Here is a 22993-nt window from a genome sequence, read left to right on the forward strand (position 1 = left end):
ATTTGTCGTTGTTGCTAGATTGACTGTTGCCCTATCTTTTTTTTTGCGATCTTTCACATGAAAAGCATTGCATTTGTTACTAAATCAAAGGCTTGATTTTCACCAAAACGAAACTCCCCTAGGTACCATTTAAAAAAAAAGTCTCATTGCTATATTCATACTTTCTCTCATGATGCTTGATTATAATGTTGTCATGCATGTCACTGGTTGAAGTGTCAATATAGCAGTTTGCCACTCCACACGTACCAATCCCGCTTCCCCTGTAGACAATGTTGAAAACTTGAAACTAGAATCAATGCAAAAGCGAGGTTGGACGATGGCCAGTGTATGCTTGCTATGCAAATCGGCTGGTGAGATGGTCCAGCATCTTACTGAAGAATGCAAGTTCACGACACAGCTATACGGTAAACTAAAAGCATACAAACCAGGTACCGGATGGCCCACCAATCTGACGGTGAATGTGACAGACAAGGAAAGGCGGGTCAAATGACACGTTCACAGAAGGCAGGACTGATCATCATGCAGTTTATCATGTGGAGGGAGCGTTGTGCTAGAAGCTTCTCGGAATTGACCAAAAGCACAGAAATTTTGATGGAAGAGGTGGCATGGTACATGCAATTTTATGATGGCAGGAACCCCGGGACATCACATGGACAAGGAAGGGTTTCAGTGCTAAGGAACAGTGTGACACAGTTCACGGAGGGTGATACTGGTACGCAGACTGGTACGGAGGCACGGTACCAATCACCCTGACAAGGGAGCCAACAGTACATACAAGATCATAGCGAGGGGCAAAAGAGGCAAAAGGGTCAAAAATCATCCACTGGAGATGTAACATGCAAGACCGGCATGGGGGTTATGATGCTGGTAAAGATGAAGAAATACCACCCTCCTGGTACGCATACTCACTGGTACAGCAAAGAGAATATCAGGAACGTTATTGCAAAATTTTTGTTTTTTCCTGTTTTCAGCTTTTTTTCTTTTCTCCCGGGCAATTGGACCCTTTTAGTTCTTACTTCACTTTTCTGTCATGGCTCAGATGTTTGAGCTGTTACCATTTTTGTGTTTAATTTTGTTACAAAACTTTTGTAATGTTACCATTACTAATGGAATTAAGTAAGGGCTTGACCCATACTTTTTCTCAAAAAAATAGAATCAATGCAATTTTGTAAAACTTTCAATCCAAACATGTCTAGCTACTCAAGAAATGATAATCTCTCCTATATTGTTTCAGCAATTCTAAATCTGAATTTGTGGTGCGGAAATAGAAATGTCGGACCAACCAGTACCTCCGGAAACCACCGTGCAAGAGAATTACTCCGTCAGGCATCAGCACCATACCATCTCCTCTTCTCTCACTTTTTCTTTGATTTTTCTTGTTTTCTCACGGAATATTTTTTGTGGCGAAAATCTGCGTGCAAAGGTGTAACAGATTAAAACTGGAAGTGATTCCAACAAAAAAACTAATAAAGTGATAACTGGTAATGTTTTTAGTTCCTATAAGAAATTCGTACAGTCACGTAAAATTTTAATATGAATAAATATTTCTTTTGTAAAATTCTAACGTTTTTTTTTTTGAAAAAAGGCATAAACGCCTAGAGAAAATCCAGACAGCCGATTGAAAGGGTCTCAGTACTCAACACTGCTTCATCCACAGAATCTGTAATCTCTTCCTCAACCGTACCAGTATACTGGTACAGGAGCTGAAAGCACTGGTTCAAGTCTCAGCCACATAAAAATTAATTTCTTTATAAAAATACAAATTCTCTTGAATAAAAAGAAAGACCATAATAAGAAAATGTGAGCTTTTGATCATGAAAAATAAAGAGAAAATAAAATTGAATTGATGAATACGTTGATGATGGATGTGACACAAATAAAAATATCTCTCTACGACTACGAGTGTAGATGATCATATTTTTAAGCAAATGCATTGAGATTTTAAACATGATTTTTTTTTTTTATGTCAACAGGTATTTTTTCTATTTATAAAAGAGGGAGATCACTTGATAATAATTATTTTAACAAGCTTGACAGTGACTTTTTTTTTGGAAAAAATAAAACAAATAAAATTTAAAATTAAAATCTAAATTTATAGATGTGCTATTGGATATATAGATAGTCTATAATCACTTTTAATATAATCTTTTTTAATATTATTTAATGAGTGAGTCTATGGTACTATGCATATCACGGGTTGTTACTGTGCTACGGCTCTATATTAGAGTTTTCAAATCCTAACGGTCGATCTGAACCGTTCATATTGTTCTCCATATTAATATGTGTTTGGAGACCAAATTTTACATTTTTTGAAATTTTTTTACTATTTTTTTAGATATTTAGAAAATCACTTGATCTGAAAATTCTGGACCATCCAAAAACAATGATTTTCAATAAATCTAAAAAAATAGTAACAAAATTTCAAAAAATGTAAAATTTGATCTCCAAACACATATTAATATGGAGAACAAGATGAACGGTTCGGATTGACCGTTAGGATTTGAAAACTCGAATATAGAGCCGTAGCACAGTGCCAAATCGTAATATGCATAGTACCATAGACTCACTCTTATTTAATGATGTAAGAACTGTTAATTTTGGACCGTTGAATTCTAAGTCTTGATATATAGTAACATACATCGATCTCATCATTTTTATAGGCATTATATGTGAAATATATAGATTATGTTTATAATACTGGGATTTAAATTTTATTTTTTAAAAATTGTAAAATGAAGCATTTTCAAGTGATATATAAAAATCTGACAAAATTTTGTCATGTTTTCAAAAGGAGCTATCATTTAATTTAGTCCATCTGATCAAATTCATACTGTTGACATCTTGGAGAGAAATGTCGCAAGAATTATAATCAAACCGTGATTCAAAATCAAACGATCCAGAACTTCTAGCTACCATGAATGGAAAGCGCCGAAAATTAACCAAAGAGATAGCCAGCCCATAAATTATTAATTTATTAGCTCGAACAGAGAGCCCATAGGAGCTTCTGTTTTTCTGTGAAAACTAATTGGAATTTAGCTAGCAGTATAGACATGTGTTATGCTATCGGGTCGGGTAGGTATTATATTTGACCCCATACTCTTAAAAGTGTGTGGATTCGAATTTCAATTCATATATGTCACGATTCCGCCGCCGTGTCGGAAATTGCGACAAGAGAGACACCCTCGCATCCATCCTTCGTCCCGTCAACTTACGTCGCAACAAAAATAACAAACAGAAACAATACGGAGTTAGCTACAAAGTTCAGTAACTGGTTATTTAACGACGCGCTTTTCTTTAATTGGCTTAATTAAACAACCATTCAAACAGACTGGATTAATCTATACAAATTCAAATCAAATTAAATTTGCATATTAACGAGTGATAGCACCTGGATCTGAGTTATCAATAAAACAAGTCACACATTATCCATATCATTTCATTTCATTTCACACATTCGTATCATTTCACAAATTCTTAGTACTCACAATCATATCATTTCACAAATCAAATTTGAACCACATACCCGCTATCCCGTTAAATATGCATCATAATCTAATGCCCAATTTAAAATCCAATACAACCAAACAAAACAAAAACACATATATATTATAGAGAAATCCAGAAATCCAAACAAGTTGCAACAATTGTTCAGAACCATTCGCGACGTAGAATCGGAACTCCAATCGGATAGATTACAAACTTTTTTTTTTTTTTCATATGTTTTCCTTTGTCATTTTATCTCATTTTTTTCTCATATGATCTCTCTGTTTTTTTTTTCCTTTCACCATTGCTCTTTGATTTTTTTTGTTTGTTTGTTTGTTTTTGTTTTTACCGAATGTTATAAGAAAATTACAGATATTTTATAATGGGATAGAAAATAGAGTCGGTGAAAATAGTGGAATGAGTTACATGCTAACAACACGTGGCTGCCACATTTTTGTAATTTTTTTTGTTTAAACGAATAAGGAGGAATTTTTATACTTCAAACCTTCATAATTTTCATAATTATAAAAAAATTATAAGTTTATAAGAATTTATAAAAATTATGGGATATTACAATATATTCATTAGTTTCAAATTGGATTGGATCCGGGTCTAAATACCGCACCTAATAGTACTATTAGATATTTTGGGTCAAATATTTCAGTTCCAGATAGATATTTAACTTGTTTGTGAATTATTAGATCTGATTCGGATCCAAAACGAGTACATGTTACAATTCACAAGCATTGGAAAAACTCTTTACTTTTAAATCTAATTATAGTTTCTTAAACATGTCGCAACCAATGAAGGGATTAATCATTAATGTATGATATTATATTATAATTTATTTCTTAAAAAAATGCTATATATTGTTATCTTTTCATAGTTATTAATCTATGTTTTTATATTAAATAATTATAAAAAAAAATGTATTAGCATTGTATTGGGTATTTGTACGGACATCGAGTCGAATTCAGTTATGAATCAGATAATTAAAGTATTAATTTTGTAACCATATTCATAATTTAACCAATTATATTTTTTAAATTGTATCCTATCTAAACTTATTAGATCTGAATCAGTTCCAAATCGGACCGAGTAATCAAATAAAAGTAGCATATCTTGTTATGCTACGTTTTGAAAATTTATTATATAAGATTTTAAATGACAAATTTAAACTAGTGAAACTGATTTACTTTATAAATATTGTGTTTATATATAAAATTATAATATTTTAAATCATTTAATATAGATGGATTTCATTTATTGTTTGAACTATATTCGGTAGATTTTCTAAATAATAACATGAAACGTTATATTATATACTATTGGTAGCACTCTAGCAAATCTTAACTAGTTGTGTCTCTATGCATTCAAAATTTTAGTAGTATCAAGTAATAGCATTGACAGCTCATCCAATAAAAAATGAGCTAAGGATGTCAAGCAGTCAATAATTGAAATTGAAGTCCAAGGTGTATGATCTGTGCACCCTCGTGACACTTGTCAATAAAAATATGCATCTACTTTTTAAATAATTTACTTTTTCAACTCACAACTTTTCAGATCCGTTCCTTTAATTATTATAAATAATAGTTTTTTACATTTGAAATTTTTTAAATATGTCAGTACTCAAGTCTCATGTGAGATTTTTTTTTTTAAATAGAATTACGTTAAAATAATTCAACCGAATAAGCCCTTCGCTAGGTGATTTTCGGAAACTAGCCTCCACCGATCCACAGGATCGGTGGAGCAAAAAAAAACCCTTCTACACCGGTCCTAGGGACTGGTGTAGCTCAATTTTCCTCTCAGCGCAATCAGCAGCCACAGAAGATCCGATTGAAGCCTACACCGATCCTACGGATCGGTGGAGCTTTGTTTTGTAAATGCTGCGCGCAAGCTCGCCCCCTTTCTCCTTTTCCCCACCCGTGCGAGCCCTTCTTCTCCAAACGGTGAGTTCATCTTCTTCCTTTTTTTTTTTTTTTTTTTTTTTTTTTAATTCTTTCAATATACTCAATCATTTTTCCATCCAATTGTTTCAAAATTTTCAGATCGTCGAAGAGAATTAGAAACTCTTCAGATCTACGATTTTGATAAGGTAAAAATTTCTCTTTTTTTAATTTATTTATTTTAGCCGAATTAAAATAAATAACTAATTTAATTTAGTTTGTTTAGTATTTTTAGATTGTTTTTGTGAAATGTAGTGTGAAATTAGTATTTGGTGTAATTTAGTGTTAATTTGGAGTATATTTAGTAATTTAGTGGTAATGTAGTATTAATTTAGAGTTTATTTGATTTTAATTTAGTGTAATTTAGTGCTAATGTAGTGTTAATTTATAGTTCATTTGATGTTAATTTAGTGTAATTTTAGTATTTATGTAGAATAAATTTGTGTAATTAAGTGTTCATGTAGTATAATGTAAATTTTTAGTAGTATGTATTATAATTTGTATAAAATTAGATAAATGTGTGATGACTCTCATGATGTTTAAAATTAGATAAAATTATAAATGTGTAAAATTAGTAATATTCATGAAGTTTAAAATTAGATAAAATTATAAATGTGTAAATTTAGTATATTCATGAAGTTTATTATTAAAATCAAAATTAGATGATATGTTGTTTACATAAATTTTGATTATTGTAGCCATATGCTTGAAAAAATGTTTGTTTATATAATTATGTGTGATGACTCTCATTAGTTGCAAAAATATTGTTTATCAAAATTTCTAACAGAGTCAATGGATAATGTGAATTATCCGGAGCTGTTGAAGTTAGCACCACAGAACCACAGAGCATGGAAAGTTCGTGATATGGTAATTTTGATTATATCTATTAATTATTTGTTGCAAATAAATATTATATGAAGTATTTGAAGGGTTTATAATGTTTTATTTCTTTTTGGTAGCCTTCTTTTTCATTGAACCAGATAAATTCACATCAGACTAGTGTTCCTTACAATAGTCGGATGGATGATGCTCTGAAGAGATTAGGGTTGTATCAAATTGCTCGCCTTAATGATTGCAAGATTGATCCGCATTTGATTAGTGCCCTGGTTGAGAGGTGGAGGCCGGAGACCAATACATTTCATCTACCTGTCGGTGAGATGACAGTGACGCTGGAAGATGTTGCATGTCTATGGGGCTTACCGATTAAGGGTAATTAACTAATTAAAGTTGTTTATCGGTTAATTTAAATCCCTATTTTTTTAAGGTGAATTGTTGATTGTATAATTCTTTTAATTTGCAGGTGATCCGATTACTGGCACCAGCGATACTGATTGGAACCCATACTTAGAGTATGATCTAGATCATCTTTCAAAGCCGGTTTAATAATATCAGCAATTACTCTAGAAGTCATTTGATGACTATCCAACCTTTCAGCACTGCCAAAACATGTGTGGATAAACGGGTTGGTGGAAATTGTCCATGCACCCGTTGGTACTACAATTGCATACAATTTCCATTGGCATTTTGAAGATTTACACTTAACTCTATACTTGGTTTTGCTGCTGTTTAGCACGTCTAACTCTGTGTTTTTGTTCAGGTGAAATTTAGCAAGTTCTGATTTTAGTTTGGCTTTGGATTCAAACATTTGACCTTCAGCAAATTTTTCATCTAACCTGGGGGGGTTCGCAAAAAATGCACGATCCGCGTATGGCATTGGCAAATCATCGTGGAATGAGGAACATGGATGCTTAGGTCCTCGATTGAGAAATGGGATCGAGTTGTGCCAATCCTTCAATATTTCTCGGTCGTTCATTTCAGCCTCCGCTTCGTCCATATCTGCGTTCCATGCTTCATCCGAATCATCATCATCAAAAGAACTTCTATCAGATTCTGTGTCTTGATCTGATTGCTCACAAAGGTCGTCACCGGCCTGAACCGGATGTGTGTAGGTGGGTACAGGTACACTGCCCGAATTAGGATCAAAGCCGGTCTGAACCGACGGTGTGTTACTACCTCCGGGCAAACTATCTGGACACGGATCATAACTGGTTTGGTTTCTAGCCTGGTGCGCCTCAGCTACCAATTCTATTACCTTAAATCCAGCCACTTGAGCTGCAGTTTGTTTAATGACATCCCAAGTTTCCTCATTTTCTATCCGAAATAGTGAGAAATGGTACGATCCGGGCGGTGCTGTGTTCATACGTACCCTGATTGTCAATTTGACTCGACTTGGAAGCAATTCAAGTCCAACGTATATTTGCCGTCTTATAATGGCAAAACTGGTAGAATCAGATACAGTAAAGGTAAATGCAGCCCCTATGTCATAACCAACACCTGTTGAAGTGCTTTGAAGGTTACCACCATAATACACATTGATCAATAGCAGTGACATTTTGCTGAACAAAAATCAAACACTAAATTAATAAATATATGAGTAAAAAAAATACTAAATAAAAAAATACTACATAATATATGAGTACAAAAAAACAATAAATATAAACATATGAGTAAAAAATAAACTAAATATAAATATATGAGTAAAATAACTGAAAATATACACATATGAGTAAAAAAAACTAAAATATAAACATATGACTACAAAATAAACACTAAATCAAACTCTAAATATTTTTCAATTTTATAACACTAAATATAAGCATATGAGTAAAAAAAAACTCACAACAATAATCAGAAGACGATGCTGAGTACAATGGTGGTGGCGATCTGTTCATATGACCACTTTTCTATTGAATTTGAAAAAAACGAAATAAAAAAAAAAAAAAAGAACAATGGCGTCTGGGAAGTGAAGAAGAAAGAAGAGAGAAGAAGAAAGGTGCTGTATAGAAATGTAAATCCTACACCGATGCACAGAAACGGTGCAGAAAGAGCTCCACCGGTCCTAGGGACCGGTGTAGAGTTTAATTTTGTGGCCTTCCGTGTGGTAGCTGTGGCATGTGCAAAAGCTGCTCCACCGGTCCCTAGGACCGGTGTAGAACTTATTTTTTTTGCTCCACCGATCCCTAGGATCGGTGGAGGCTAGTTTGCTAGCTTCAGCCCGCGCCAGGCTTGTTTGAACGAAACAATTATTACGAATTCTATTTAAAAAAAAAAATCCTCATGTGAGGTCCACGTGTACTTAAGTTTACATAGATAGTAGATGAGCTTAATTTCATAATTTATTGGATCGATTTTAAAGGATGTATCAAAATTGTTGAATTCGATCTATTCAATAATTGATGTGTTTATATTTAAAATTTTAATTTTATTTCGTGTAAATCAAACGGTAAAAATATAGTAAAAAATAATGCACTAATATAAACTTTCAATTTTTGACTACCTAATTTTATATTAATAATTTAAAAGTATAAATGTACCACTCATCAATTATATAAATTCAATAAATTTTAAAATTAAACTCATCAACAATCTTAATGAGTTTTAAGTACGTATACCAGCATCACTTTTATACATATTATCATGTACATTAACTTGACATCAATAAAGATCCAATAGAGAAGAAATTATTTGAATCTGAAAACTCAAGCCGCCTCTCTTTTCTCCCTTGCGATAAAGAGGTGATCCAAAACTCAAGCCGCCTCTCTTCCACTCTTATAATTAGGCCTCACCATCGACACAGTGATGCCATCTTCTCTCTCTCGTTTCTACCTTCTTGAGCAAAAATGATAATGAAGAAGAGGGAGAGAACAAAGCCGATCGGAATTGAGAGCACGATATCATCCGAGCTCAGAGCATAGAGTCTCTACCCCTATCTCGATTAAAGCACGACGGTGAGCAGATCCGGTTATCAGAGAGCAACAACGGTTGAAAAGAGCAGATCCGGTCGTGGAGAGTAGGGGTGTGAACGGATACGATACGGATTGGGTGGAGACTTAATTTTTCTTTCCTGTACCCATTATGATAACAAAAAAATAATTACCCTTACCCGTCTTTTCGAATACGGTACAGATTGGGTAAATGGATAAAAAAATGCCATTGACATCTCGATTTGTGTTTTTTATAAATTATTTTTCAAAATAAGAAAAAAAAATAATAAATACAACTAATTTGTAATATGAAAATTTAATAAGATATAAATATTTATTGTATCATGTCTTATCTTCATACAAATATATATTTATATATATTTGTACGAAAAAATAATTACCCATACCCGTCTTTTCGAATACGGTACAGATTGGATAAAAAATGCCATTGACATCTCGATTTGTGTTTTTTATAAATTATTTTTCAAAACAAGAAAAAAAGAAAAAAAAATAATGAATACAACTAATTTCTATTATGAAAATTTAATAAGATATAAATATTTATTGTATCATGTCTCATCTTCATACAAATATATATTTATATATATAATTTTATTTTTAAAAATTATCTTATATGATAACAGTTAAGATAATGAAAAAAATCGTTACCCTTACTCGTATCCAATAAGAATGAAAAAAAAAACTTATTATTATCTGTATTTTTGGATACAATACGGATCGGGTAAACGGATAAAAGGATGCCATTGACACTCTAATGGAAAGAGATAAAGATTAAGATAATAGGATCATTAAAAGTTTGTATATATAAGTAAGATTAGAAAATTAGAGTAATTTAGAGGAATTAGTGAAAATAAAAGAGTAAATTTAGAAATTAGATTTGACTTGTAAATATGAATTTCATCAATAAAATCATTAATGAGCTATTTAAAACCACTAACTTTAGAATAAAACTTAACGCCAACACAACACAATTGGATGTTTATACTTCTACTTCAACCGTCTAGTGTTAATATTTTACGAAGTCATATGTTGGCATTCAAAAAAATGAAGGCATTAAAATTAATTTATTAACCTTCTAATTTTGATCACTTAACTTTATACTAAATTAATTTGAAAGTTCAAATTTTTCACATGTAGATGCATCACTCGTAAGGTAGGCAGGTTTTAACGGTTCGAATTCATTGTTTGAAGCTGATTCGATGGGGTTTTAAGGTATGTTTGGTTGCAAAACAAAAATAACTAGAATAGCTCTTTTGTCATTTGTCTTATTAGAATAGCCAAATTTAACTTTTTGTAAAAATAAGCTATTTTAAAAAGACAAAATAGTTGAATTCACTACTCTAATTATTCAACTCCATTCAAATAAAAAAACAAACTATTAAATCATAAACATGTTCCTATTGAAATTTATATAGTGACTGAATCTTGAACATTAATTAACAGCTCTACAATAATATTCCTACAAAAAAGTAAGCAATAAAGAGGAAAAATTCAATTCATATGAAAAAGAGAAAAAAAAAAGAGGACGGGATAACTATTTGCAAATAGGAAAGCAATACATTTGGATGCACTATAGAATAGGTAGAATAGCTACTAATTGAGAATAGTAGATGAATAGTGATTTTTGAAATACATTTGGATATACTTTTGGAGTTGTGCTTACCAAACCTTCTTGATGAGCACATCACATCCTAGCTTTACTCTTATTTTTGATATGAGGAGGGTTCAAGTGCACATTGTTTTGTACTCTAGTTATGCTCTACTTCTTTATTTTTATTTTCAAAATCTGATTAATTGATCTGAACAACTCAACATGATTTTCATAATAAAATAAGCTTGGAGATCAAATTTTATATTTTTAGATAAGTACAATATCACTTTTTTGGATGATTCATAATCTCTTGAAAACAACGATTTTGTATTCATGTAAAAAATTTATAAAAAATATAAAATTTGGTCTCCAAGTATATTTTTATTATGAAGATCATGTTGAATGGTTCGGATTGACTATTTATACTTAAAAAAAAGATAAAAATGTGAAGCATAATTGAAGTACAAAATTAGGATACATTTGAACCTTGCGCTTTTTTATATTTAAGTTTTCTGCTATTAGGGGTTTTCATTGGGTCCGGTTTAATTGGTTTTGAATCGATCTGAATTAGTTTGAACCAAATAGTTTGGTTCAGTTTGTTTTCTAAAACCGAATTATAATTTTAGTTCAGTGTGGTTTGAAAATTTTCAAAACCGAAATAATCAAACCGACCAAACTTTTATATATTATGAATTTGGTCCAGACTACCTCGATTTATTTCTCGATCAATTGCTTTAAATACTTCGGTTTATTTTTTAATATCCTGATCTATTTCTTAATACCTCAGTTTATTTCTTAATATAATTCAGTGTATTATAAATCAATTACTTTAAATAAAAAATTAATATATTTCGGTTTGAATCAAACAAACTGAAATAAAACTTTAGTTCGGTTCGATTCTATTTTTGAAACTGAATTATAACTTTGGTTTGCTTAACTGAACCAATAAACACCTCTAGCCACTGGCGGATCCAGATGGATCCAAGGGTAGGCATTTGCCTACCCTTGGATTCGAATTTGTTTTTAGACGCAGTGATATTTTATACTTGTGCCTACCTCTGAATAGATGTAGCGTTTACCCCTGAATTTAATTTACGATCCAGTAGAAGAAAATTGCACGGAAAAAAAGTCAGTCCATATTGATTCGCGTAAATGAAAGAAGGAAAGAAAAGGCACCGTCTGATTCGCTACTCCACTCAGAAGAATTGTTGATTTGATAGGAGAAAAAAAAGATTAACTACTAAGTATATAAATATGTACTGTGAATTGGATCACGTGTCGTGTTGTACTATCACCAAATTTGAAATGATAGTCATAGCACATGAATGATCAGAGCACGTTAATCACACCAGGACATGATCACGTGTCCAAACGTGACCTATCATGTTTGGTCATGTTTAACTTTTTTTTATTTTTAATAATTTAGATTAGTTTATTTACCATTCACCATTCGATTAAGATCTAACGATTCTAATTATACGTGACCACACGTGTTGTGTTGTGACTAAATATTTTACGTGATGTGCCTTGTCGTCAAATTTTCGAAAGGTGATCATGACACAGAACACGTGAGTCATAGCACGTAACCGGCACATGTGCCCTGACGAAACCGTGTCGTGACGTGACTTATTTAGATCCCTATATACTACTTTTCTCTTATTCATCAAGAGAAAAAATTATATTCTTGTCAATATTTTGTGCCCACCTCTGATTAAAATTATGGATCTGCCCTTGCCTCTAGCTACAACTTTGTCATACCATTAAACCGAACTCAATCGATGAACATCCTATCTGCTGCTTTGCCATGGAGCCAAAATTTTTAAAAATACCATTTTTTGAAAATTATTAAACCAAAACACCAATTTTGACTGGAATTACCATATTTCGCATGGCCGCTTCCCCTAGAAGCGGGCACCTGGAACCGGGCCGCTTCAGGGGGAAGCGGGCATTTATTTGGGCCGCATTCGAAGGAAGCGGGCCTGGCCGCATTGGAGGGTAGCGGCCACACCGGCATGGGACGAAGCGGCCATGGTACTTATAAATAGTGCCCGCTGTCTCGTTTTTTTGATACGATTCATTTGAAAGCCATCCCTTCAAATCAGGTAATTTTCTCCTTCTTTCTAAATTTAAATTTTAGTTTAAAGTAGGAGTAGGAGTAAGGTAAATATTTAGGGTTTAGGATCATGTAATTATTTAGTAATTATGGAATTGTACCAAAATAATTATGGAATTGTACCAAAATAATTATGAAATGGTATGAAAATTGATTATTCGCCAAAATAATTGTAAAATTGTACCAAAATTGATTATTTGACCAAAATAATTATCGTATTGTACCAAAATTGATTATTCACCAAAATAATTGTAAAATTGTACCAAAATTGATTATTTGACCAAAATAATTATCGTATTGTACCAAAATTGATTATTCACCAAAATAATTGTAAAATTAGTTATTGACCAAAATAATTAGTACCCAAATTATAATTATTTTTTGAAATTTAATTTCAAATCCTAATAAGACCAAAATATAAAATACAGCATGGCATCTATGGGATTTGGACCGTCTTCCAGTAGGGATGTACCTTCTTCCAGTGGAGGTGCACCAGTTATACCCACTCCATATGAGATGTCACAGTATGTCGATGCGGCATTGACATCTGTGGTCCCCGGTATCCGGCACCGCATTGATCGGGTATCAGACTTTCTCTGGTACCCGAATAAGGAGCACCGTATCTTGGAGGCTGCCACTGGAGTAAGTTTTATATTATTAATAAAATTATAATTTTATTTCAAATTTTATTAATAATAATTTTTTTTAATTTAGGGACTAGATACAGTTACAGTACGCCACAACAAAATGTGGCTTAAGTACCAGAAGGCCTATGCAGGGACGTTGCGTGCCATGGGATTGTATCAGCTATCCCAGATGGCCGAGGAGATTGCCGATCCGGGATTGTGCTCTGGGCTCATTGAGCGATGGCGTCCCGAGACCCACTCATTTCATCTCCCCCACGCTGAGATGACAGTCACCCTACAGGATGTCAGCTGTCTATGGGGCATGACCATTGTCGGGGAGCCTGTGACGGGCGTCGAGTATGGAGATTTCAGATCCTTGTGCGAGGACCTGCTGGGGATACCGCACGCTGCTTTACAGAAAGAGAAGAAGAGAGGTGCAAAGACACAGATCTCCCCAGGTATTATCAGCTTGGCAAAGCTGAGATCCGCCTTCAAGGAGTTTCCAGCTCCTAGTAGTCGTCCCCCTCAGGTATGTAAATTTTATCTTATTTACTTATACAAAATTTCAGTTTTCTTCTAAATAATATTTTAATTAAAATAAATAACATACCACCATTGATCAGCACTTGCGTGCATACATTTTGGAGATGATCACAGTCAAATTGTTCCCTGATTCACACGGAGATCAGGTACGGCTGTGCTATCTCCCATTGCTGGCTGATTTGCCCAATGCGAGCAAGTACAATTGGGGGGCTGCGACTCTCGCATGCTTGTATAGGTGTGTGACTTCAAATTATTGTTTACAAATTTCAATATGAAAAATATCAGCACTACACCTTTTTTATGCCCTTACCCCTATCAGTGATGACACACACAAACCTGGAGCGAATTACATTGCGCCTCAACCATTGCATGAACCATGCACAATCTTCAAAATCTTCAAAATTCTCTGTATCTACCAATGAAAAAGCCAATGGGAGGAGTTGATTTTCTGCATCGTACCCGGTTGCAATCAACATTTTACATTCAACAGTGATGACAGGTCTCAGGTGTTGGAAAGCCTCTATGCATGGTCCAAATGCCCAAGCCGCCCTATTAAAGTACCTATAAGGTCCAGGCTCACCAGTTGGATATGAGGTAACATCAAACAATGTACCTGGATTGTTTCGTTTAATTGCCTCCAATAAGGGGACTATAAGCGCATATGACCCCTCCCAACTACCAAATTGGCGGGCAATTGCCAACTCCCTTCCACGCCACAATTTATTGTACGCTGGTACCTGACCGTTGTACGTTTGTGCACAAGCTATTCTGACAGAAGTGATACTTAAATCTACGTCATTTCTCATGTGCGTCGAGATGCAATCGGCAACCATAGCAGCGGTCAACTGTGCATGATCTATTCTTGTGGCATCCGCATGACAAACATGTTTTGTTGGGCACCTGGATACTTTCCATTGTGTACCAAAACCAGTGACCCTTGCATTAATGTACCAACCACATCTGGGGTCCTTGCACTTGAACCTAATCCGTTGTTTGTCACTGTGCGTATTCTTAATCTCTTTATTACAAAGAATGTGAAACTTGTAAATTGCAACTTTCATTTCCTCCTTTGAATCATAGGTTTGTCCCTCTGACAATTCATTCTCAAACTCTGCATGTCTACCAAATAACCCCACATTTGCTTCCTGAAAACCTGACAGGTCATTGAAAGCTGCAATCGGGTGCTCAACCCCGCGACCCATTATCCGAAACCCTTTATCAACCTTGAATTTTTTTGGCTGCCCGAGCACAGGCCTCGTATCTGCTGTGTCACTATGATCGCTCATGCAATCAGGATCAACATCCCCCCAATTTTCCTCTGCCTCTTGTATTTCCGGATCCACCGTCTCCTCAGTTTCCTCCGGATCACAAGGCTGGGCTCGGGATCGATGGGAGTGCCGACTATTAGACGGTCGGTCCCTCTGAACTGGGGCTTGAGTACTCTCAGGCATGTCAATCGGCAAAGGGATTCGGGACTGACGGGAGGGCCGACTAGTAGACCGTCGGCCCTCCTGAAATGGGGCATTACTACTTTCAGGAATGTCAATCTGGAAAGGGGGTTGGGACACTGGAGTTGAGGAGGTTGACGCATTAGCCCGACTAGCACCTCGGATTAACCTTGCAAGGGGGTTAGGACACTGGACTCGGTAAATCTCCACAAAGAGTTCAATTATCTTGTATCCACCCCCAGAAAAACTAATTGTCTGGTTGTACAGTACCTGCCAGACTCCATCATTCTGAACAGGAAAAAGTTGGAACCAAGTTTGGCCTGAACCAGTGGGCATGCTAATTTTGGCCTGAATATCAAGGACATATCGATCCTGATTCAATCCGAGGTTATGAGAAATAGTCGATTTCAGAACCAACAAATCAGTACCCGATATTACCGGTATCACAGAAATAGGCCCGATACTGTAATAAACCCCATTAGGGCCTGTTAAAATCTCACCACCAGTGTAAACAGATACCATAACAGCCATTTGGTATGAGTATATAAGAAAACATAAAATTAAAAATTAATTAAATTAATTATAAATAATAATTTTTTTTTAAAAAAGTTAGAAAATAAAAAAACTTACGGTTCAGCTGAGAAGAAGAGTGAAAATGACGCGAAATGAATCTCACTCTCTCTGCTTAATAATTTTTTTCGCTCTCGCTGCGTTAAATGCTAAGTGGCCGCTACCCTCCAAAGCGGTCACGGTGCCCGCTGGCCGCCGAAGCGGCCCAGCCCGCTGGGCCTAGAGGCGGCCCGAAAAATTGCTCGATTCTGAACAATGCGGCCTACTTCTAGATGACTGCTTCCCTACGAAGCGGCCATGCGATTTTTAATAAAAAAAACCGGCCGAATGGCGTTATGGTTTATTAATTTTGAGATAATGTTGTTTTTAAAAATTTCGGGCCATGGAGTGCGTATCCTCTGAGATATCTCAACTTTTGCGTGACCGACGTGTCTGGTGCCTATTTGGGGTGATGTAGGGTCAGTATTATGTGTGCTTTGAGATTCATGTAGAACGAATTTATACGGTTGGGATTTGCCAAAAAGTCACGCAAAGTTTGAGATATCTCAGAGGATACGAATTCGAATTCTTTGCCATGCCACCTGAATGCTCGGCAGTCGGCACTAGATAATGCATACATCGTGTTTTAATATTTTTTTTGAATGTTTACAAATATTAAAATTCCACTGGATATTTCCCCTAAAAAACCGAGAGGTCCATAAAATTAAGCACGACCCCTTTTTCGTCCCGTCGTGCTCCATTTATCAAAGAAATAACAAACCCCGCAGATTTCTCCAGCACTCCAGCACTCCAGCTCTTCAATCCTCTCAACCCCTCATTACATGTACATGGGCTCGACCTCAATCGCGCTACCATGCTCACCTCCTCTCTCCATTGTACGGTCCCGCCTCGAAACGCTAGCTCTAGCCATATCCAAACAAAACCATTAATTTTCTTAACCCCCTCCTGTCCAAAACCCATTACTCTCTCTCTTACTCTCCACCTTACCTTCCTCCATTCCCTCTTATAGCAATACCTCATCACTAAATTTTTAATTTCTAATTCCATCCAAAAAAATAAATAAAGAAAGATTAATACAGAGATTCACCATTCATTTAATTCTCTCAACCATAATCATGAATTCGTTATTCATCCACCATGTGATAGGCGATCTGACCGTCGGGAAGCCCGATTTGATGGAGTTGTACGAGTCTGACACCCTCGAGGTGGCCGCGCGCGTTATCGCTGCGTCTCCAGAGGCCTCTGCCGCCGTTCTCCGGCGACCTCCGGAGAGTAGTATCCTTGCTCGTGAGGACAGGTTTGTCGGTTTGATCAATCCCATGGAGATCGTCGGTTTTCTAGCGAGGAACTGTCCGGATGGGAACCACACGCAGAGAGAGTCCCTGATGAAGGTCGCGACTGTGAAAGAGGTGATTGATTCAGATCAAGGCTCTTTGAAATCGATTGATCCTGGTACAAGGTATAGTCTTGTTTCTGATTTTAATTTTCTGTAAAGATTTAATCAGATTTTGTTGTGGATTGGGAATTTTCTGATGTTGTCTTGGTTTATTTGATTGATTAATCTACGGCGGTTAGAGAAATTGATTTGACTCTCTCTCTCTCCCTTCCTCTCTCGTAGCATTCTCTCAGTGCATTGTTACGAAGGGGGGAGCATGGGGGCGCCACATGCAGAAAAAGGTGTGTGTGTGTTGGGGGGGGGGGGGGGGGGTAATTTGGATTATAAAAAGATGAATCCAAACAATATTCTTGCACTTTAATGTCATTAAATGTTCAAATCTTCTGGTCTTTCCTTTTGCAATTTGAATTTGATGTCCCTCGAATATCGCCTATTGTCTGATCTACATTCTATGCATTTTCTTCTGTTTAGTAGGGTTATAGTTTGACAAGGTATGTTAATCTCTATTTAATTTAGGGATGTCACTTTCCACTAGTTTAATATTTGTAGGTGTCTTAAAACTGTCTCATGTAGTTGCTTAACTTGGTGTGCGTTGTAAAATAATTCATGAATTATGATTTGGTAGGAAACATGCACAACAAATGTGTTTGTTGCAAAGTCACAAACACTTAGCTTTAAGTAGTGATATTTGCTATTTGGTACGTGTCGTTCCATTTTATCTAATATCCATCCTTCATGAACAGCTTAACTGTGACGGCCATTTTGAATTTATTTATTTGGTTAACTACTCTTTAGGTTAAGAAAAATAAAGGAAATCCTCCCCCCTTTTGCTTGATCGTTATTTTGCATATGAGGGTTTCGTTTCTCATTTTTGAAAGAGCATGAGATGACAAAAGGCCGACAATGGCAACAACATGGTATAATAGTTTTCATGTGTCATGCTGGACTAATAAGTATAATTTATCAGAGATTTATCTACCAGCAGATTCCAGCCTGTACTAATTGGCCTACATCCATGCCAGTTATAGCTAATCTGTTGGTACAGTTAACAGGCTGTCTGGAAATCATGCTATGATATTAAATTTAAAGAAATTTATGCTATGATATTCTTTCTTGTAGATAATCAATCATTTTTAGCATGACCATAGTTCAATGTTAGCACAACATTTGTTCTGTATATAATGGCATTATATTAGACCATCAAATAGTTTGTGCTGCTGTACAAGGAGTGGGACCATCTTTATCTAGTGTATATTAATGACTTGAAACAAAGCCTCGTACTTCAAAGGAAAATAAGAAATATAGTAACTAATCATGTATAGGATTTTATAGAAATATTGAGTGAAGTGTGTGCATGACTTCAAATTTTTAATGACTTGAAACAAAGCCTCGTACTTCAAAGGGATATTAGAAATATAGTAACTAATCATGTATAGGATTGTATAGAAATATTGAGTGAAGTGTGTGCATGACTTCAAATTTTTATATTCTTTTCATTATTTAATCTCTTCTATAGAATTGAGCCCCAGTGCGTGATTTTGCATGCATGTCTATTCAATGTGCATAGTAATGTCCCGACAACACGCTTGCGACAACAAAATCTGTACTCTGCAACTTATGTTCAATTTTGTTATATTCAAATATCAGATATTCCTAATTTTCTCATATTTCTCAAATCGGCTTATCTTCAATTGGTGGGTAGGTTGATGAAATTTCACGTTAAATTGCATATGGCAATATCTTTTGAATTTTTCAACATCGAGTTCATGCATATTTATTGAATGTCATCCCCGTCCAAGCTACACACACACACTCAGATACACATCAAGCACATGCACTATTATTTTTTAACTTTTTTTCTTTTTCTTTTGAGCAACGACCGCTTTTCTTCTTATTATTGTTACCCCTTTCTTTCCTTCACTGTCACAAACTAGGTTGGTCAATTTATGTATATTATGCATGTCCTCTTATTACTTTTAGTTCGAACCTTCCTATTGTTAAACTCTGGTTTTTAACATTTTGGTTTCTGACAAGACTTCTATATTCTTAGTCTGGTGATACTCTAGTTGGTGTTGGCTGATACATGCTAGTATGAAATCAGATGACATAGTCCAGGGCTTGTCAATTGTCAAATTCCTGATTCAGTGCAAATTTACCTCAAATTAAGAGCAGTGAAACACCAACTAATCGAAGAACGAAACCAAAAATATAATCAAACTAATAGGGGAATTTATTTGTCAAACCAGTAACCATACTTCTATTGGTTTAATACCTCTCTGACCTGTAATACTATTATTCCTGTACTTGCCAGGTTGATTGACGCATTGGAAATGATGAAGCAAGGTGTTAAGCGCCTCATAGTCCGCAAAAGTGGCTCCTGGTATGGCTTCTCCAAGCGCTTCTCTGTCCTCTACAATGGCAAGTGGCTCAAAACTGGTGCCACCTCATCCAACTCCATAACCTCTACCACCCCCATATCCTTTGCAGCGCCCTATGTGGATAAATTTTGTAGCCTTTCACGGGAAGATGTGGTTCGCTTCCTAATAGGTTGCCTTGGTGCCCTTGCCCCCATACCTCTCACCTCCATCTCCTCTCTTGGTGCAATCTCTACAAATTTTGCCTCTGTTGAGGGATCTTCTCCAGCCTTGGAGGCAATTGCCAAAACACCCCTAGACCCTTGTGCAGTTGCTGTGGTTGAGACAGCTCCCGACGGAACTAAAAAAATAATAGGTGATATCTCCGCATACAAGTTATGGAAGTGTGACTATTCCTCAGCTGCGTGGGCCCTTGCAAACCTGTCAGCCGCACAGTTTGTTATGGGGTCTGACGAGCATGGGTCGGGCGAGATACCTGTTCCTGTACAAGAAATAATGTCTTCCGTGGATGATCCGGGCCCATCCGTGGCTCCAGGGGTCTCGCCCAAAAAACGGTTCAGCAGTAGGAGCATTGGGTTCTTTAATAACCGTGTTGATGGTATCAGTGTTGGTACAGCTTCTTTGACGAGGGGCAGGAACATGTACCGGGGAAGAAGTGCCCCACTTACATGCAAGTGTGATAGTTCACTCGCGGCCGTAATGGCCCAAGTGCTTTCTCACCGGGCCACTCATGTGTGGGTCACAGATGGAGACACTTTGGTAGGTATTGTGGGCTACGTAGAGATTATAAATGCTGTGACGAAAAGTGCAGTTCCTAGTACCTCTTGAACAACAGAAATGATTTTTGTTGTTTATAAATGTGAAAAGTTTTGGACCTCTTCTTTCTGAAGTTCTTTTGTTTTCTTTTCTGTTTCTGTTCAATCGACAGAGTATAATTGACTTTGCATATAGTGTGTAAATTTGCCGTCTTTTATGGAAGTTTTATTTAGTGAATCATAAATGGTTGGAACTTGAGATATGTTTTTTGTCGCAAGTTTTTCTTGTGACATCTCCTGTTGTTTAAAATGACTTATTTTCAAGTATTCTTTTGGAAAATTCTTGTGATATCTACCCCGTTTATTTGTCGGTGGTTAATCATAATGCCTGTAATTGGTCTGACATGAAGGATGTCATTTCTTAGACCCAGCGCTGGGCCTTTCTTTTGAAAAGATATTCACTCACAAGTAAGTGTTTCCTTAATTCCTAGACTTCTTTTTACGGAACAATCTCCTACACTACTCTTTCTAAAATAAAAGAATAGCCGAGATGCAGATAGAATAAAGACATAATATATAAAGGTGTGGAAGTAAATAGGTACTAGTTTTGAAAGTTATCTTTTAATAATAATTTATGTGTTGTTCATGATTTTATTACGAATATTATTATTCTTGTTCATTGAGATTTATATGTTATATCTTTGGAAGTATTCAAGAAGATGTTCTTGGTCTTGAATCATAGAACTCCTAAGATGAGAAATATTTAATCATTAAGTAAGTTTACGATCGTGGTAATTAAGGAGAAACATTAATTACCGAGGAAGATTGTCATGTAGATTAAAGTACATTAAAGTTTTATAAATGTTGATAAAAGATTATCATTTAATTATATGAATATATAAAAACTAGTATCATTCCCGTGCGTTGCAACGGAATACATTATAAGAGAAAAAAAAATTCATACAAAATAACATATTTTCATGAAAAATAGACTAATAAAAATAATTATTTAACAATAAAAAAATATGCCAACGTATTCTCACACAAATAAAAGATGCAAGAGATGCATGTAGATATCTGAAGAGGAGAAACAAGAAAACAAAGAAAAAAATCGCTAAAAGCCAGATAACTTGTTATCAAATATCCTGATATGTATAGAAACAAAATTGATAATATTTCTAGATTTTTCAGGGCAATAGCTATAGAAACATAGAAGAGAAATAAGAAATGAAAGAAATAAGAAAACATAATTATATCGCTAAATTAGAGAGGAAGAAATAAGGAATGAATGAAATAAAGAAATATATTATATTGCTAAATTTTGGAGTTTATTTAATTTTAATTGTAATGCATCATGTGGCGGTACGTGTGGCGAGTATATTTTTAGTTAAATTTAGACTTCTACACATTATTCAGATGCATTTAATCAAAAAAATAGATTATGTAATTGAATGACTGAGATTAAATCTGAAATTTCAACTTTCAATCGTAGCCGTTGACGGATCGGACACCCAACGTGCTTAATAATAGAATGGAGATGTGTATTTTATATATTAAACATTACCTAAATGAATGAAACATTATATGGATTGTGTTTTGTGTCATTAATGTTTCCATTGTGTCTTTAGAATCTTAGATATGAGATGTGTAGGTTTTTCACATAAGAAGTATATAACGTGATTGCTATTTAAATACTATCTTATGATAGGAGTAAAATAGTAGTTCGTTGTGTACAACTTGTGCGGGAGAAATCTATATGTTAATATTATCATTGACCCTCAATTTGAGTTATGATATTACTTGGCCCCTTGGTAAAGTGGAATTATATCGTATGCAATATAACTAATGTAGTTATAATTATAATTCACTTGAGAGACCAAGAAAATGAATATAATGCAAAAATGACACGATCATATTTTTCATATTATTCATAATATCACGTGACAAGGATAGACACGAAATTAGTGGATTGAGTAAATGATTCATATGTCGTTTGGATAACTATAATGTAATGATAGAACCTCTTATAGTCAATAATATAAAGTTTTATATTATTGCCAAGATGACATAGATCATCTATACGGTCACACCAACTGAAGAGAAACAACGAGTTTTTTACATTTTATAATGATGTATAAGATAAAATACATGAGATGAAATGTTGAAATAAAATGTCATAATATGACATGCTTAGATCATAAATAAATTTGTGAAATTGTGCAAATATTATTTAGTATAATGTTTGAATGCATTATAAGAATAATAGAGACATTGTATAAGAGAATAATATGACTAATATTATTTATTCATAAATTAATTTATTAAACAAATCACAAGATGAGATTAAAGAGAGCATGAGATG

At 34.8% G+C, this 22993-nt stretch overlaps 2 protein-coding genes across 2 annotated transcripts; one reads left to right on the top strand and one right to left on the bottom strand.

The window, feature by feature from the left end:
* Nucleotides 1–14374: 14374 nt before the first annotated feature.
* Nucleotides 14375–14920, bottom strand: LOC144561902 (uncharacterized). The gene has a single exon (XM_078311004.1). It carries the CDS (start codon nucleotides 14918–14920, stop codon nucleotides 14375–14377), a length of 546 nt encoding a protein of 181 aa, XP_078167130.1.
* A 1896-nt stretch (nucleotides 14921–16816) lies between these two features.
* Nucleotides 16817–20906, top strand: CBSX6 (Cystathionine beta-synthase (CBS) family protein). The gene is made up of 2 exons (XM_078310850.1): nucleotides 16817–17564; nucleotides 19813–20906. The coding sequence occupies exons 1-2, from the start codon at nucleotides 17221–17223 to the stop codon at nucleotides 20702–20704; spliced, it is 1236 nt and encodes a 411-aa protein (XP_078166976.1). The 5' UTR covers nucleotides 16817–17220; the 3' UTR covers nucleotides 20705–20906.
* The last annotated feature ends 2087 nt before the right edge of the window (nucleotides 20907–22993 follow it).

This window comes from Carex rostrata, chromosome 11 (assembly GCF_964058835.1).
Source record: "Carex rostrata chromosome 11, lpCarRost1.2, whole genome shotgun sequence".
Lineage (NCBI taxonomy): Eukaryota > Viridiplantae > Streptophyta > Magnoliopsida > Poales > Cyperaceae > Carex > Carex rostrata.